We start from the raw sequence: 15018 nt of genomic DNA on the forward strand, positions 1-15018 counted from the left end.
TGCAGTGAAGAAGTAGAAGGTGGAGGATTGCTTAATGCCTCCCCTCCCCACCACTTTTTCCTTTCATGCTATAGCTGTAGGTTGCAGAGGAAAACTGGCTGGGAGAAGAGGGTTTAAGCAGTTCCTTGCATGCCACTTCTCTCCTACAGAGTATACATATAAGCATGTGGTTGGGTTCCCCCCCCCCCCAGGAGAGAAGTAGCAACCTTTCCTTACCTTGGCGTTTACAGTGCTGTCCTAAACAGGGCTACACATGACATTAAGTCTATTAAAGTCAAGGTAACCCTGACTGTTCCCTGGAAGGCCAGATAATGAAACTGAAGCTCAAATACTTTGGCCACCAAATGAGCCGGGAGCACTCACTGGAGAAGACCCCGATGCTGGGAAAGATTGAAGGTCAAAGAAGACGGGGATGGCAAAGGATGAGATGGTTGGACAGTGTCATGGATGCAACGAACATGAAATTGAGCGGGCTTCGGAGGACGGCGGAACACAGGAGGGCCTGGCGTGATCTTGTCCATGGGGTCGCGAAGAGTCGGACTCGACTGTGCGACTGAACAACAACAAAAAACTCTGCTTAGGATTGATTGCACTGTTAGTGTTTAGAATTAAAGGAATTGGTTTTAATTTGGCCTTCTAGAAAAGCCTTCATTGCTATTGATAATAAATTATTTCTAGATTTTTATTCAGTATAAATAAGCTACCTGAAGTATCCAAGTGCGTTGCTCCGCTTTGCAAGGACTCAGGAGTATTGAGAGTGTAGACTGATCCTTCAGAAATGAGGCTGAAATTAGTTTGTTAAGCGGGAGATGTTTAGCCTTGGAAAAAACATGGGATGGGTGAAAAAGAAAAAATGCTGAAATTCAAAGGCTTATAATTTGGGGTGGGGGCAGTATTCTCAGAGGAACACCCCTAACTGAAACATTTTGTGCTTACAGGAGTTCCAGTAAGCATTATAAAGAAATCTCTTGGTGAAGAACTTTTCAAAATATGTTATGAAGAAGATGAACACATTCTAGGAGTTGTTGGGGGGACCCTCAAAGACTTTCTGAACAGCTTCAGTACTCTTCTAAAGCAGAGTGGCCACTGCCAAGAAGCCGAGAGAAAAGGGAGCCTGGAGGAGGTCTCCATACTGTGCTTGGAAAAAGACCCAGATTTCTTAAATGTCTACTATTTCTTCCCTAAGAAAACAACTAGCCTCATCCTCCCTGGCATTATTAAAGCAGCAGCTCATATTTTGTATGAAACAGAAGTGGAAGTGATGCTGATGCCCCCCTGCTTCTGCAAAGATAGCACTGAGTTCATTAATCAACCCTATTTGTTGTATTCAGTCCAAGTCACGAGTGCAAAACCATCCTTATCACCTTGTAAACCTCAGTCATCTCTTGTGATTCCTGCTTCTATGTTCTGCAAGACTTTCCCATTTCACTGCATGTTTGACAAGGACATGGCCATTCTACAAGTCGGCAATGGTATAAGAAGACTGTTAAACAGGAGGGAATTTCAAACAAAGCCAAACTTTGAGGAGTACTTTGAAATCCTGACCCCCAAAATAAACTGCACATTTAGTGGGATCATGACAATGCTGAACATGCAGTTTACTATAAGAGTGAGAAGAGGGGGCAACATTCTTAAAAAGTCGACTGGAGTAAGAACTAGTTCATTGCCTTTATGTTCTCTCTTCCTCCACCTCTAAGTGGGGTACACATATATGGGAGCCACTTTGGACATCTGTAGATGCTCCAACAAGTGGAGACAACAGTGCCTCTTGCTCCCTTCTGTTTTGTGTGTGTGTGTGTGTGTGTGTGTGTGTGTGTGTGTTGCTTTAATACTTGAATAGGAGGCAGGAGAGAAGTACAAGTTGTATGTACAATTGAAACTTGTTATGTCTTCCTCTGTAAGGTCCTGTTCAGATATTACAGTAGAACTGCAAGAGGAAGAAGTATGACATGCTCATGCATTCATTTTTTATCCTTCAAATAATGTCTGGAGACCTGACCCAGTAAAGCTCATATTAATACTGTTTTTGGACTACATAACCTTGGACAGCAATCTTTGCACATTGAGAAACAGCCTCTTAGGGAAATGTATAGGCTACAACTTTTCTTTCATTATGAATGTAAGGAGGGTGTTTTTTTTAACCTCACAAATGAACATTTAACCATGCACATACAGATAGCTGAAGTGAAAATAGTTCAGAGTCCTATAATATTATTTTTACTCTACCTTCCAGTACAGTACAAATCTGTCAGATCTTCTGTTCTAAAGATATTATTTTCTTTTGCAGTTCGGTCTGTATTGAATTATCACAATACTGCTTGCAGTTAAGTGATGAACGTAGATAAAAGGATTTGGCTATATTATTGCTTCTACTTCAGCTATTGCTAATCTGAGGGCCCCTTCTATATTAGGTATTCTGAACTCACTCTATTCCAAATTCATGCTGATAACACACCCACATTTTCAATAGAGATACAAGCAATAGCTGGAAAAGGTTATCTGATATACATTGGAGTGTGGGATTGTGCTTGTGAGGGCTGCCTGGCTGAATAATGGTTAAAGGAAGTGTCTACAAACTACATGTTATGAATGAAAAAACATACTTCATGGTTTACCTTTCAACCAGAATGCAGGGACAAAGGAAATATGCAGCAGAGAATTGTTGGGTATGCTTAACCTTTCCCATGCCTATTCATTCTTCCTTGCAAATGCCCTTATCCACTGGTCATGTTTATTTTTAACTGCCTTTCTCAAGAAAGGCATAGATACACTGTGTTGTTGTAGTCATATTTTCCCCTTGGTTCATTGGTTCTTCATGTTCCTGTTACACATTTTCCCCTCAGATTCATGCTTTCCAGCCTCAAGGACTGCCCCTTGAGAAAAGGAAAAGATACACCTGTCCTTTCTGTCACAGAAGTTAGCTACAAACATTCTGACACCTTAAATGCCTGATCAAATGGAATGTCTTCTGCTCACCCCTCCCCATGCCACTTTGATATGCAACACTTATTGGATGGGTGTTCCTACCATTTTACATTTTCTAATGGGGGAAGGGAACTTTCCAGGCATTTCAGACTAGTGGTCAGTCCAGCTGTTCAGGGTCAAGGGGAATGTTATAGCCATTGGAACTCCTGTTGCCAGTCTGGCTGAAGAAAGCTTGTTCCAAGTGAAAAACAATTTGTCTTTGTATACCTTCTTTTTTCAAAAATCTAACATCTCATCTTCTTCATTGTTTCAGGTTATGGACCTTAAAGGACAAATGATCTACCTATTTGAGACCTGTGCTATCTTGTTCTTGGGATCCCCCTGTGTTGACAGACTAGAAGATTTTACAGGACGTGGCTTATATCTTTCAGATATTCCAATTCATAATGCTTTAAGGGATGTTGTTTTAATAGGAGAGCAGGCCAGAGCTCAAGATGGACTCAAGAAAAGGTTGGGGAAGCTCAAAGCTACCCTTGAACAGGCACACCAAGCCCTTGAAGAAGAGAAAAAGAAGACAGTAGATCTTTTGTGTTCCATTTTTCCTGAGGAGGTTGCACAACAGCTGTGGCAGGGACAAGTTGTGCAAGCCAAGAAATTTAATAATGTCACAATGCTTTTCTCTGACATCGTAGGGTTCACTGCAATCTGTTCCCAGTGCTCACCTATGCAGGTTATCACCATGCTTAATGAGCTCTACACTCGCTTTGATTACCAATGTGGAGAACTGGATGTCTACAAGGTAAAGAATCTATTTCGCTGGTAAATGGGTCTTCTGGAAAGGATGAGCAAGTCTGTAGGGGGAATGAATGGGACCTGCAAAGCTATTTTGACACAGCCTATATGGGGACTGAGTGTTTTAACAAATGAATGAAACACAAGTTGTCTGCAAAGTGAGTTGCATATGCAATCGTGAAAATTTGATATAACCTAGAAGATGATGATGTAACTCTGAAATAAGCAATTCAGTAATGTATATATCTAGGGCCGTAGTCCTTCGCATATATAAAATGAAGCCGGTCTATTGACTTCTGCGATACTATGTGTGAGTAAGTGGCTTGGGAATTGCTACTAGAAAATCACAGACAGTGAATGAAAAGTAAACGTTTTGATTTAATACTACTTCCATCATCCTGGCCAACTCAAAATAGCTTCAGCAGGTGGCAAATGTCAATACACAAATAGTGTGCTAGAACTCCAGTTCACATTTACCTTGAGTAACAGTCAGAAGTTGAAGTGGGTGAGTGTTCATTGGGGATGGGGAGTAATGAAAACACTTTAAATCATGCCCTATTTTCATCATATGTTCTCCTGTTTTATAAAATGAATTTTCATGTACAGGTAGAAACCATTGGGGATGCTTATTGTGTTGCGGGAGGCTTGCACAAAGAAAGTGACACCCATGCTGTTCAGATAGCATTAATGGCACTGAAGATGATGGAGCTGTCAGATGAAGTGATGTCTCCACATGGAGAACCCATCAAGGTAAGGAGGATAACAGTATTTGCAATAGGGATGTGCATTCGGTTCGTCTGAACTGAATGCACCCCCGAAAATGGCCCTTTTGGGCTGCTGCGGGCCGATTCAGATTCTCTGATCTAAATCGGCTTGCTGCTGAATTGCTGCCGAATTTCAGTGGCAATTTGGCTCCATTATATCCTATGGGCCATTGAAGTCAATGGCGAAAACATATGGTATATATTCTGGGGGCTGAAGGGGAGGGGGTTCGAGGGAGAAGCTCCAAACTTGCAGGGTAGCTGCTGGAGCCTCTCCCCAAGATACCCACAAAGTTCCAAGAACATTGAACCAGGGGGTCCAAATCTACAGGCCCCCAAACGTTTTTCCTACCATAGAGAAAAATGGAGGTGATGGGGGCAATCTGTTTGGGGGCCCGTAGAATTGGACCCTCTGGTTCATTGTTCTTGAAACTTCGTGGGTATCTTGGGGAGAGGCTTCAGCAGCTACCCTGTGAGTTTGGAGCCTCTCCCTCAAACCCCCTCCCCTCCAGTCCCCAGAATATATACCATATGTTTTCGCCATTGACTTCAATGGCCCATAGGATATAATGGAGCCGAAATTGACATTCGGCTGGCCAAAAGACCCCCGGAATGGATGCCTACTGCTGAAATTGACATGCAGGAGTATTTCTGCCGGCCAAAATTGATTCTGCCCGATTCAGGCGAATCCGAATCGGGCTGATTTTATTTATTTTTTGCACACCCCTAGTCCGCAATAGTGATCTGAGGGGAAAAATGTCCTTAGTTTTGTTGTTTAGCAAAATGCATATGCCTTTTATTTCATTATTTCATTTACTTCATGTGAAACTGAAAATGAGCTTTTGCAAGAGTATTTTTTAAAATGAATATATAAAAATGAATGTATAGCAAGCCAATCCTGCATTCAACTGTTATTTTGGTAGGTGTTGTACTGCTTCAGTTGCTTCCAAGCCTGTAGCTTGACTGGTTTACACTGTACTTCTGCCATTTCATTCATCGATGCAATTTGTACAGTTGTCTTTCTACAGTGACCACAAGAGTGTTCCCAAGGGAAAGGGTACTTGTGGGACACTTCTGTCCTTTCCATAAATTATGTACAGTTGAGGTTGTGTGAAACTGTCATCTAAATAGGCATAAAACTTGCTGCAAAAGAATAAAATTAAATGGGCAATTAAACAAAAACTACATTAGAAAACACTGGATATCCCAAATCAGAAACTATGTCGGTGCTGAGAAAAGCATTATGTTGACACTTCAGTTAGATATGCTAGACTGAGCATTCAAGGCTGAAGCATGAGATATCTGAGATTTGCTGGGTTTTATTTTTTATTTGTTTTACTATTTCTACAGTAAGGTAGTTGCCAAAGACAAGTGCAAAATTCCTACACTCTTATTGTATTAATTGTAGGGAATCTTCTGATATTGACTGGGCTGGTGTGATGACTCTAAAAGTTCAGTTGCTCAAGGATCAAAACAGTTTGTTGTCTATCTTTTCTGAGGGAATGAAAAGTGTTGTGATTTGCTGGGATTAAAACTTTACACAGGGCCTGTCTGATGACTGGGAAGACTTCTTGGGATGTAGGAAAGCTAAGGGATGGAGAATCCACAAGGAGGCTAAGAGTGCAATCCTAAGAAGGGTTACACCTTTCTAAGCCCATTGACATCACTGGACGTAGAAAAGTGTAACTGCTTAGCATTTTACTATAAAGGAAGGGTGCAGAGTAGAGAATGAACTGAGAAAGAGAATAAGAACAAAAGAAAATAAGAGTCCTGCTGGATCAGACCAGTAGTCCATCTATTCCAGGATCCTCTATCATACTGTGGCCAGCTGGTTTACTCTGGAGGACCAACAGTGGGACACAGAGGCCGAGGCCTTCTCCTGATGTTGCCTTCTGGCACTAGTAGTCATAGGTTTGCTGCCACTGAAGATGGAGGTTTCTTTTAGTCATCATGGCTACTATCCTCCATGAATCTATCTGATCCCCTTTCAAAGCTGCCTATACTTGTGGACATCGCTACATCCTCTGGCAGCAAATTCCATATTTTAATAACTGGTTTGAGTAAAGAAATGTTTCCTTTTATTTGTTCTGAATCTTCTGGTCCTTTCTGCACTAACAGCTCACTGTAGCTTACTCTGGAAAATTTGAGCAGTCGAACCTTTAAGGTTAACGTCATATTCTGTGTCTGCCCTCTGCACTATTCTTTTTTCTCCAGTTTATTTTTGTGTATGCATTCTGCATCTACAACCAAAACCTGCATTTTTTGCTTAATTGTGTTTAATGGCACTTGTGACCTGTGGCCGGGTGCATCCAGTTGCCACCAACTTGGCCAAGTTCATAAGCAAGGGATTGGGCACACTGCACCCTCCCCTTTCTCTCCCTCCCCTCCCTTTTAGCTAGCTGCCGCTGGGCTATGACCCATAGAGGGACTCCAGCTCTGCAGCTGGCTGGCTGGTCTTTTGGGAGGGGTGGTGTCCCAAGGGTTTTAGTTTAAAAACAAAAACAAAAACAAATGGGCCTGCAAGCCTCTCTCATTGTTTCCAGTGGGCAATCCTGTCATTCCTGTTAATACATCCCCCTCCAAGTTATGTGCAGATAGGCTTTGGAGAAGGGAAAAAGATCCCTCCTTAGAGTCCAATGTGCAAAGGATAGAGGAGTGTGTCAACCCCCCCCCTGCAAGCTAGAAGCTTCAAACCTGCAGAGGACCTCCCCAGGCTGCCCCTCTACCTGCTCTCCAAGTTGTTTGCAGATTGGCTTTGAGGAAGGGGGGAAAGATCCCTCCATAGGGTCCAATGTGCAAAGGATGGAGGTGTCAGTGCCAGAAGCATCAAAATAGAAGCGGAAATAGGGATGGGGGAATGGGCAGCGATTACTAAAGCCGCGTCAAGTAGTCTGCTTATTATACCCTCCAAATTGGAAGCTGAAGAGCAAAAAGGGCTGGGAAGAACCCACTTTCAGATACCCAGGGGCAAAGTCGTGATGACTGTGAAGTCACCTCCAAATGGCCATAAAACAATGCAGAATCTGGAAAGAGCTGCAATGCAGGAGGAAAGTGAGAGCGGGATGCAATGCAGAGGGACAACATGGCTGTGGACAAACTGCAGGGGAACAGATGAGTGCAGAGAGGCTTTACCATCCATCAGCTTCATCGGATGCCCTTGAGTTCTAGTATTTTGGGAGAGGGAGAAAGTTAACTTCTGTCCACTTTTTCTACTCTGTACATAATTTTATAAACTTCTATTGTGTCCCTCCAGTTGTCCTTTTTCCAAACTGAACAGTCCTAGACTCTCCAGCCTTTCCTTGTAGAAAAGATGCTCCAACCCTTCAATTATCTTGCTTGACCTCTTCTGTCCTTTCTCCAGCTCTTCAGCGTCCTTTTTGAGATACAGTGACCAGAACTGTACACAGTATTTCAAATGAGGCTACGTTATAATATAGTTCATTTTATTTTCCGCTGCTTTCCTAATAATCCCCAGCACAGAATTTACCCTTTTCACTTCTGCAGCAGTGTCACTTTCATTGAGCTATCTATAGGGTTGCCAGGAGCTCCTTGCACTGAACACACATTGATGGGGTCCAAACTGGCGGAGACTGACCAATCATAGTAGATAACTCACTGAACATGTTGAGACAGGGTACAACTGCAATAAAAAAGGCCAACACTATGCTGTGGATTATTAGGAAGGGAACTGAAAACAAATCAGCCAGTATCATAATGCCCCTGTATAAATCGATGGTGCGACTTCATTTGGAATACTGTGTACAGTTCTGGTCACCACACCTCAGAAAGGATATTATAGCGTTGGAAAAAGTGCAGAAAAGGGCAACTAGAATGATAAAAGGGTTGGAACACTTTCCCTATGAAGAAAGGTTAAAGCGCTTGGGGCTCTTTAGCTTGGAGAAATGACGACTGAAGGGTACCATGATAGAGGTTTACAAGATTATACATGGGATAGAGCAGGTCGAGAAAGAAGTATTTTTCTCCCTTTCTCACAATAGAAAAACTCGTGGGCACTCAATGAAATTGCTGAGCAGCCGGGTTAGAACAGATAAAAGGAAGTACTTCTTCACCCAAAGAGTGATTAACACATGGAATTCACTGCTGCAGGAGGTGGTGGCAGCTATTAGCATGGATGGCTTCAAGAGGGAATTGGATAAATATATGGAGCAGAGGTCCATCAGTGACTATTAGCCACAAGGTATAGGTAGGAACTCTTGGTCTGGAACAAGTGATGCTCTGTATTCTTGGTGCTTTGGGGGAGGGCAACAGTGGGAGGGCTTCTAGTGTCCTGGCCCCTATGGTGGACCTCCTGATGGCACCTGGTATTTTTGGCCACTGTGTGACAGTGTTAAACTGGATGGGCCATTGGCCTGATCCAACATTGGCTTCTGTTATGTTCTTATGTCTGTTGGACCTGCAAGCAGGGGGACAGAGGGAGTGTTCTGGAAGCAGAAAGTGACGTACCTGTGTGAGCAGGGCCTGGACCAAACGTAACAGGGCCAGGACTTTATGCTGTCTTCCCTGGGCCAGGCACAATTCTGAAGGCCTCAGAGTTTCCCTAGGGCACTAAAAGCCTGTGGATTAGCCCTGTATATTGGTCTGTATCTCAATGAAATAAGTTGGAAATTTCCTGAGTTTCTCCAGAGCAACTATTTTCTGATTCCAGCTTTGAACATAATTTTAGCTATACAATATGCCTTTGTTTATGCAAACATCACAGGAGATAATCTCATAAGATATGAATTGTGTATGTAACCACAGAGGTGTCTGTTGTGGGTATGATACAGATAATTCGTATTTTTGAGAGGAAACAGGCAGCATGTTGCTAAGTATTTTGCTGGATATAGGAGAGTAAACAAACTACATTGCATTTATTATTTCAATATAGTTATGAAATGGAATACAAAACAGATTTGCAATTTGTAGTTAGTACTTGACTTTTTGGGAAAGCAAATGATTGAATTTCTGAATGTATTATAACTTGAGAGAGGAGAATTTTGTCCAAAATATCAAATATGTCTTTTTTCCTCTCTAAGTTGTCCTTTTATTGTCACTTTTGAGTATCTGATAGAAAATTTGCAATAAATATGTCTTGATTGTATTTCTTTTTTCTCTTTGAAACAAGAAAGGATGCTTTGATCCTTGTTTTTATTTTAACCTAGAATGCTGAATTAATGCCAGATTTCAGTCATCTGTTGATCCTACTGTGTAGGTGGTGGTTGTTTTAGATATCATGAAGATCTGCTGAAAAGTGTTTAGTGCATAAATTTAACACTTTTGAAAGCTGGGTTTACAAAAAGGGGTCATCTGTTGTGTGTCCTTATAACACATTTGGAAAATGGTGTACTGTACTTGCGAGCCACCTCTTTCAAAAGCACCTCATCCCAAAGAAGGAGATAAAATTATAACTGTTAAGTTAAAGAAATATATTTTCTGTTCTTTCCATTGCAGTATTTATTGCAAGTGAAACTGTTATATTTTTATGTCTGTCCTTGCCTACTTTTTGGCTGTTAATTGTTGTAGTCTATAGGATAGTTTCTTCAGCTGAACTATTCTAGAATCATGGAGGTGTGAACTGGATAAATAGCAGTGTGATCCTAAGAACACTTCCTTGGGAGTAAGCCCCATTTAATAGACTTGAGTAGAATTCTGCGGAGACCTACTTGGGTTGGCAATGTAAATGCATGACTTTTAAAAAATAAATAAATTGTTCAAGAGTAGGACAACCAAGCCAAGGCCTTCTGTATATTCTAAGCAACATCCCAGTTATCTGAGCATATCAGAGAAGGGGGAAATGCAGATTAAAACTAAGAACACAGGAACAACAGACACAGCAAGACACAGCTGACAATTTTCTAAATTAAAAAATAAGGCAAAATTTAAATGAAATTCAGATAGAAAATGAGCAAGCTGTAGGCACATGCAATGCGGTTTTATTCCTCACAGAGGTGTAGTATAGACAAAGGCTCATTTTGCTACCTTGAGGCTGCGGTCACACAGACTAAATAATCCACTTTCAGTGCACTTTCCAACTGGATTTTTACTGTGTGAAGTGGCAAAATCTGGTTGGAAAATGCATTGAGAGTGGATTGAAAGTGGATTGTTTATTGTGTGTGACTGCAGCCTCAGTCTCAGCATCCCTCCCCCATATTGCCACAGCATCCATACGTGCAGGGGTCGTTTAGTAGAAAAAGAGCTAGGGGAACACATTAGCATAACTCATTAGCATATGCCACACCCCCTGACATCACCGGAAGTGTGTCATAAGGCCACACCCACCACTCAGTTAGTCTTAGTCTTAAGGTTAGTCTTAAAGGTGCTATTTGTTAGTCTTAAAAGTGCGGGAGTGTGAGGAAGCCCCGCGAAGGCCCCCCGCCCCCAACGGTCCCGGCCGCCGCCGGCCTTGCAGCTCCACTGCCAAGCCCCAGAGAGGCGGGGAGGAAGCAACTTACCCTCCCTCTTCTCCTGCCTCCTCCTGTCTGAATGAGGGCCAGAAGCGGGGTGGCCGGAAGCAGGGGGCGGGGCTTCGTCGTGTGCCCCGCCCCCCACATTTCACCCGGGGGAACGGCGATCCCCCACGATTCCCCTGAATCGACCTCTGCATACGTGAACTGCTTTGTAGCACTTGTATCACATGGAAGCTGCCTCCATCTACTCACAATAACACAATGAGTTGCAAATTAAGGATTCTGGTACTGTGCACCTCTCCTAACTGTAAAAATCAACCTTTTCCTCCTATTACTAACATGTGGATTCTACTTTTGAGAGCAGTTTGCAAACCACTGCTAATATGCCAGTTCCATTCGTTAAAGAGTTCTATGCATGCCTGGTTTAAATGTACCCAAGATATGGTCTGAAGTCGCATAATTCAGCAGATTTGTTTCAGGTCTGGGTCTAAGTATAATCAGTGTTTGGATGGGAGATGTTCTGTGAACTCCCATTTATTTATTCATTTGGTACATGTTACCCCACCATTCCTCCAAGGATCTCACAGTGGTGTATATAGTTTATTTATTTATTTATTCAATTTATACCCCACCCTCCCTGATGGAGCAGGCTCAGGGCAGCTTACAAAAGATAATATAAGAACAGTTATGACATAGGTAAAACCGTCTAAAAACAATTCCAAACACAAAGTGCTAGCTGGTTGTAAACTAATACATTAGGGATGGTGGCACTTTATTCATCAGTTCTCAATCTTTATCATGTATATACGACTGGCACAGGTTGTAATGGTGGAGTCAGGCGCCTCTTTAATGATGATATTGTTGCTGGTGATGGTGGCAGCTCCTTAGCCGAAGGCCTGGTGGAAGAGCTCTGTCTTGCAGGCCCCGTGGAACTGTAAAAGGTCCCACAGGGCTCTGATCTCTTCTGGGACCTCATTCCACCAGTATGGAGCCACCATCGAGAACTCCCTGGCCCTGATTGTTGCCAGTCTGACGTCTTTTTGGCCTGGGAGGGTCAGTCAATTTTGTGACCCTGAATGCAGTGCTCACTAGGGTACATATGGGGAAAGGTGGTCTCTCAGGTATGTCAGTGGTCCCTCAAGTATGTCGGCTCCTGACTATATAGGGCTTTAAAGGTAAGAACCAGCACCTTGAAGCAAACTCAGAATGTGCGTGATAGCCAAGGCCATGGCAAGGGAAGCCGTGCAGTGGACAGTCTTGGTGGTGGCAGTCTGCATCCTAGCGGCGGAAGCCGCAAGTTGACAGCCTACAATGCAGGTGTTTACCTGCTATCCTCTGGAGAATGGCAAGGAGAACACCTTGCAGTGCTATGCTGATGGATTCCATCCTCCCAAAATCAGCATCGAGCTTCTGAAGAATGACAAGCCAATGGAGAGCCAGAAGAGCGACCTTTCTTTTCACCAGGACTGGGCCTTCCATCAGCTTGTCTATGCCAATGTCACTATCGATGGGAAGACCGAGTGGAAGCCGCAAGTCGACAGCCTACAGTGCAGGTGTTTACCTGCTATCCTCCGGAGAATGGCAAGGAGAACACCTTGCAGTGCTACACTGATGAATTCCATCCTCCCAAAATCAGCATCGAGCTTCTGAAGAATGACAAGCCAATGGAGAGCCAGAAGAGCGACCTTTCTTTTCACCAGGACTGGGCCTTCCATCAGCTTGTCTACGCCAATGTCACTATCGATGGGAAGACCGAGTATGCCTGCAAGGTGGAGCATGAAATCTTGCATATACCCCAAACCCACAAACCCGAGTGGGAGTTCTGAGCAGCTGTCCTCAGGAAAAGAAGGTTGGAAGACTTTTGCCATTTGAAATGTGTTCCAGCCATGCAATCCTGAACCATTTTTCCTGTGCCATCCCTTCTTTGAAATGATTGCTTTGGGAAAAAAAAATATTGCAGCCTATTTTGCAATTTGAATTTTAACAGTAATTCTGCCTTGTGTTGTTTTTGTTTAACTTCATTTATTAAAATCTTCTGGATGTTTGGATTTTACTAGTGGAAATATGCTGAAAAGGTGTATGTTTGAATACAACCACTTTCTTATCTGGCAAGGGTACTGCTGTTGTGATCCACCCTGAGTCACTTGGGGGAGGGCGGAATATAAGCTGAAATAAATAAATAAATAATGCTATCAGCAGCCAGTGTAATGCTTTTAGCATGGGCTGGATGTGCTCCCGCATAGGGAGACCCACCAGGAGCCTGGCCGCTGCATTTTGCACTAGCTGCAGCTTCCGGATGTGTGACAAGGGCAGCCCCATGTAGAGAGTGTTACAGTAGTGCAGTCTCGAGGTGACCATTGCATGGATCACTGTTACCAAGTCGTTGCAGTCGAGGAAGGGAACCAACTGCCTAATCAGCCAGAGATGGTAAAAGGTTGACTTGGCAGTGGCTGCTACCTGGGCCTCCATTGTTAAAGAGGCATCCAAACTCCTACCCTCCAGCACTGGCACCAACAGAGCCCCATCAAAGGTCGGGGCTGGGATCCCTACCCCTGGTCCACCCCAGCTCAGGCTCTTTGTCGGATTCAGTTTCAGCTGGCTCAGTCTAAACCAACCAGCCATGGCTTGTAGTGCCCGGTCCAGATCTTCCAGTATTAGAGCTCTCTCTACCTTCAGTGTATCCTCACAAACTTATGCAGAGAGAGAGAATGAATGGCCCAAAGTCATCCAGTGAGTTTCATGGTGAGTGGGAATCTGAACCTGGGTCCCTCTACTTGTTCATGATCACAATTCATAATGATTAAAGAGAAACTAATAAAACTGTCTTTGAAACTTTTTTTTAAAAAAATCTAGCAATACAACAATTTTTAATATATTTTGCTTTATTTCTAAAAGATGCGGATAGGCCTGCATTCTGGATCTGTCTTTGCTGGTGTTGTTGGTGTTAAAATGCCACGATATTGTCTATTTGGAAACAACGTAACACTTGCCAACAAATTTGAGTCTTGCAGTGTTGCGAGGAAAATAAATGTCAGCCCAACTACCTACAGGTACAGTAATTTACAATGTACAACACTTATATCATGCTACTGATGGTTTGTTTAACATTTTTACATTTATGTGCATTCATTTTCTTCCACAAAGTGCTCAGTCCTTAGGATATCAGAGGCTAAAAATTCTAATCCTAAATTCATTACAGAGAAGTAGTGAAGGAAGAACCCCTCTTCTTTTAATTCAGAATGAAAGCTGAATAAAGTTATTCATCCCCCCAATCCACACACACTGGTCTAATCATGTTTGGTTTGGTTTGGTTTGCATTGCAGTCTTGAAGACAACCCTTTCCAAACCCTCTGAACCTTGCACTGTTCCCTTTTCTTTGCCTAAAGCTTACCAGATCGTAGCAACATGAGACACCCCGCAAAATGTAGAGCTGGGAGCCAGTGTAGATGGGCCAAGACTTTAGTGGTATGGTCCCTACAACCCACTGCAGTCAGCTTCCTGGATTTTGGGTAGGGCAGTTTTCATTACCCTGTTTTTGAGAGGCGTTGTTACTAGATTGGGATTTTTCTAGGAGTTTTTTTTTTGCCAGGGGGAAGTTCCTGGAATTTGGGACCATTATTTCTTTTATTCCCTCCCCCAAGGCAGAAAAATTGGAGAGGGAAAGAGAGAAAGCCAGCCCTAGACTTACCATGCTAACATTGTCCCTGCTGGAGGTTTCTCCTAGCTGCCAATGTGGCACCAGAGCCCACCCCCCAGCCATAAAATGGTGGGAAGTCTGGTGGAATCTTGACTTTCACAAGACTTGGCTGTCACAGTGGTTGTTTCCCCTGCTTCCACTGGGGATGGGGCTTTATAATTTTTTAAACTGGCAATTCAGTAGCATTATATTGATAGTAAAATGATATGTGTACCATGTTCTTTAAATCCCCAGCTTTCATTTTTTTAAAAAAGTAGGTTTCTAGTGCCTTTTGTTGCAGAAACATAAAGGAAAAGGCATGTCTCTGCAGTGGAAAATACTAGAGACTTTTTAAAAAAGCGGGGATTTCAGAGAACATGGTTCAGTATTTCTATGCTGTTATATTGATACAAGGGGGGGACCCGCGATACTCGCGGGGGGGAGGCAGAGGAGGCAT

General features: G+C 43.0%; 1 protein-coding gene across 1 annotated transcript in view; it reads left to right on the plus strand.

Moving 5' to 3' along the window:
* GUCY1A3 (guanylate cyclase 1, soluble, alpha 3) overlaps positions 1-15018 on the plus strand; it is a 28289-nt gene that overhangs the window by 9023 nt on the left and 4248 nt on the right. Inside the window, exons 4-7 of the mRNA XM_015410066.1 lie at positions 939-1648; positions 3239-3724; positions 4324-4467; positions 13781-13935. Of these exons, the coding sequence (XP_015265552.1) occupies positions 939-1648; positions 3239-3724; positions 4324-4467; positions 13781-13935 (1495 nt within the window). The remainder of the gene's footprint in view (positions 1-938; positions 1649-3238; positions 3725-4323; positions 4468-13780; positions 13936-15018) is intronic.

This window comes from Gekko japonicus, unplaced genomic scaffold, assembly GCF_001447785.1.
Source record: "Gekko japonicus isolate JY-2015 unplaced genomic scaffold, Gekko_japonicus_V1.1 scaffold326, whole genome shotgun sequence".
Classification (NCBI taxonomy): Eukaryota; Metazoa; Chordata; class Lepidosauria; order Squamata; family Gekkonidae; genus Gekko; species Gekko japonicus.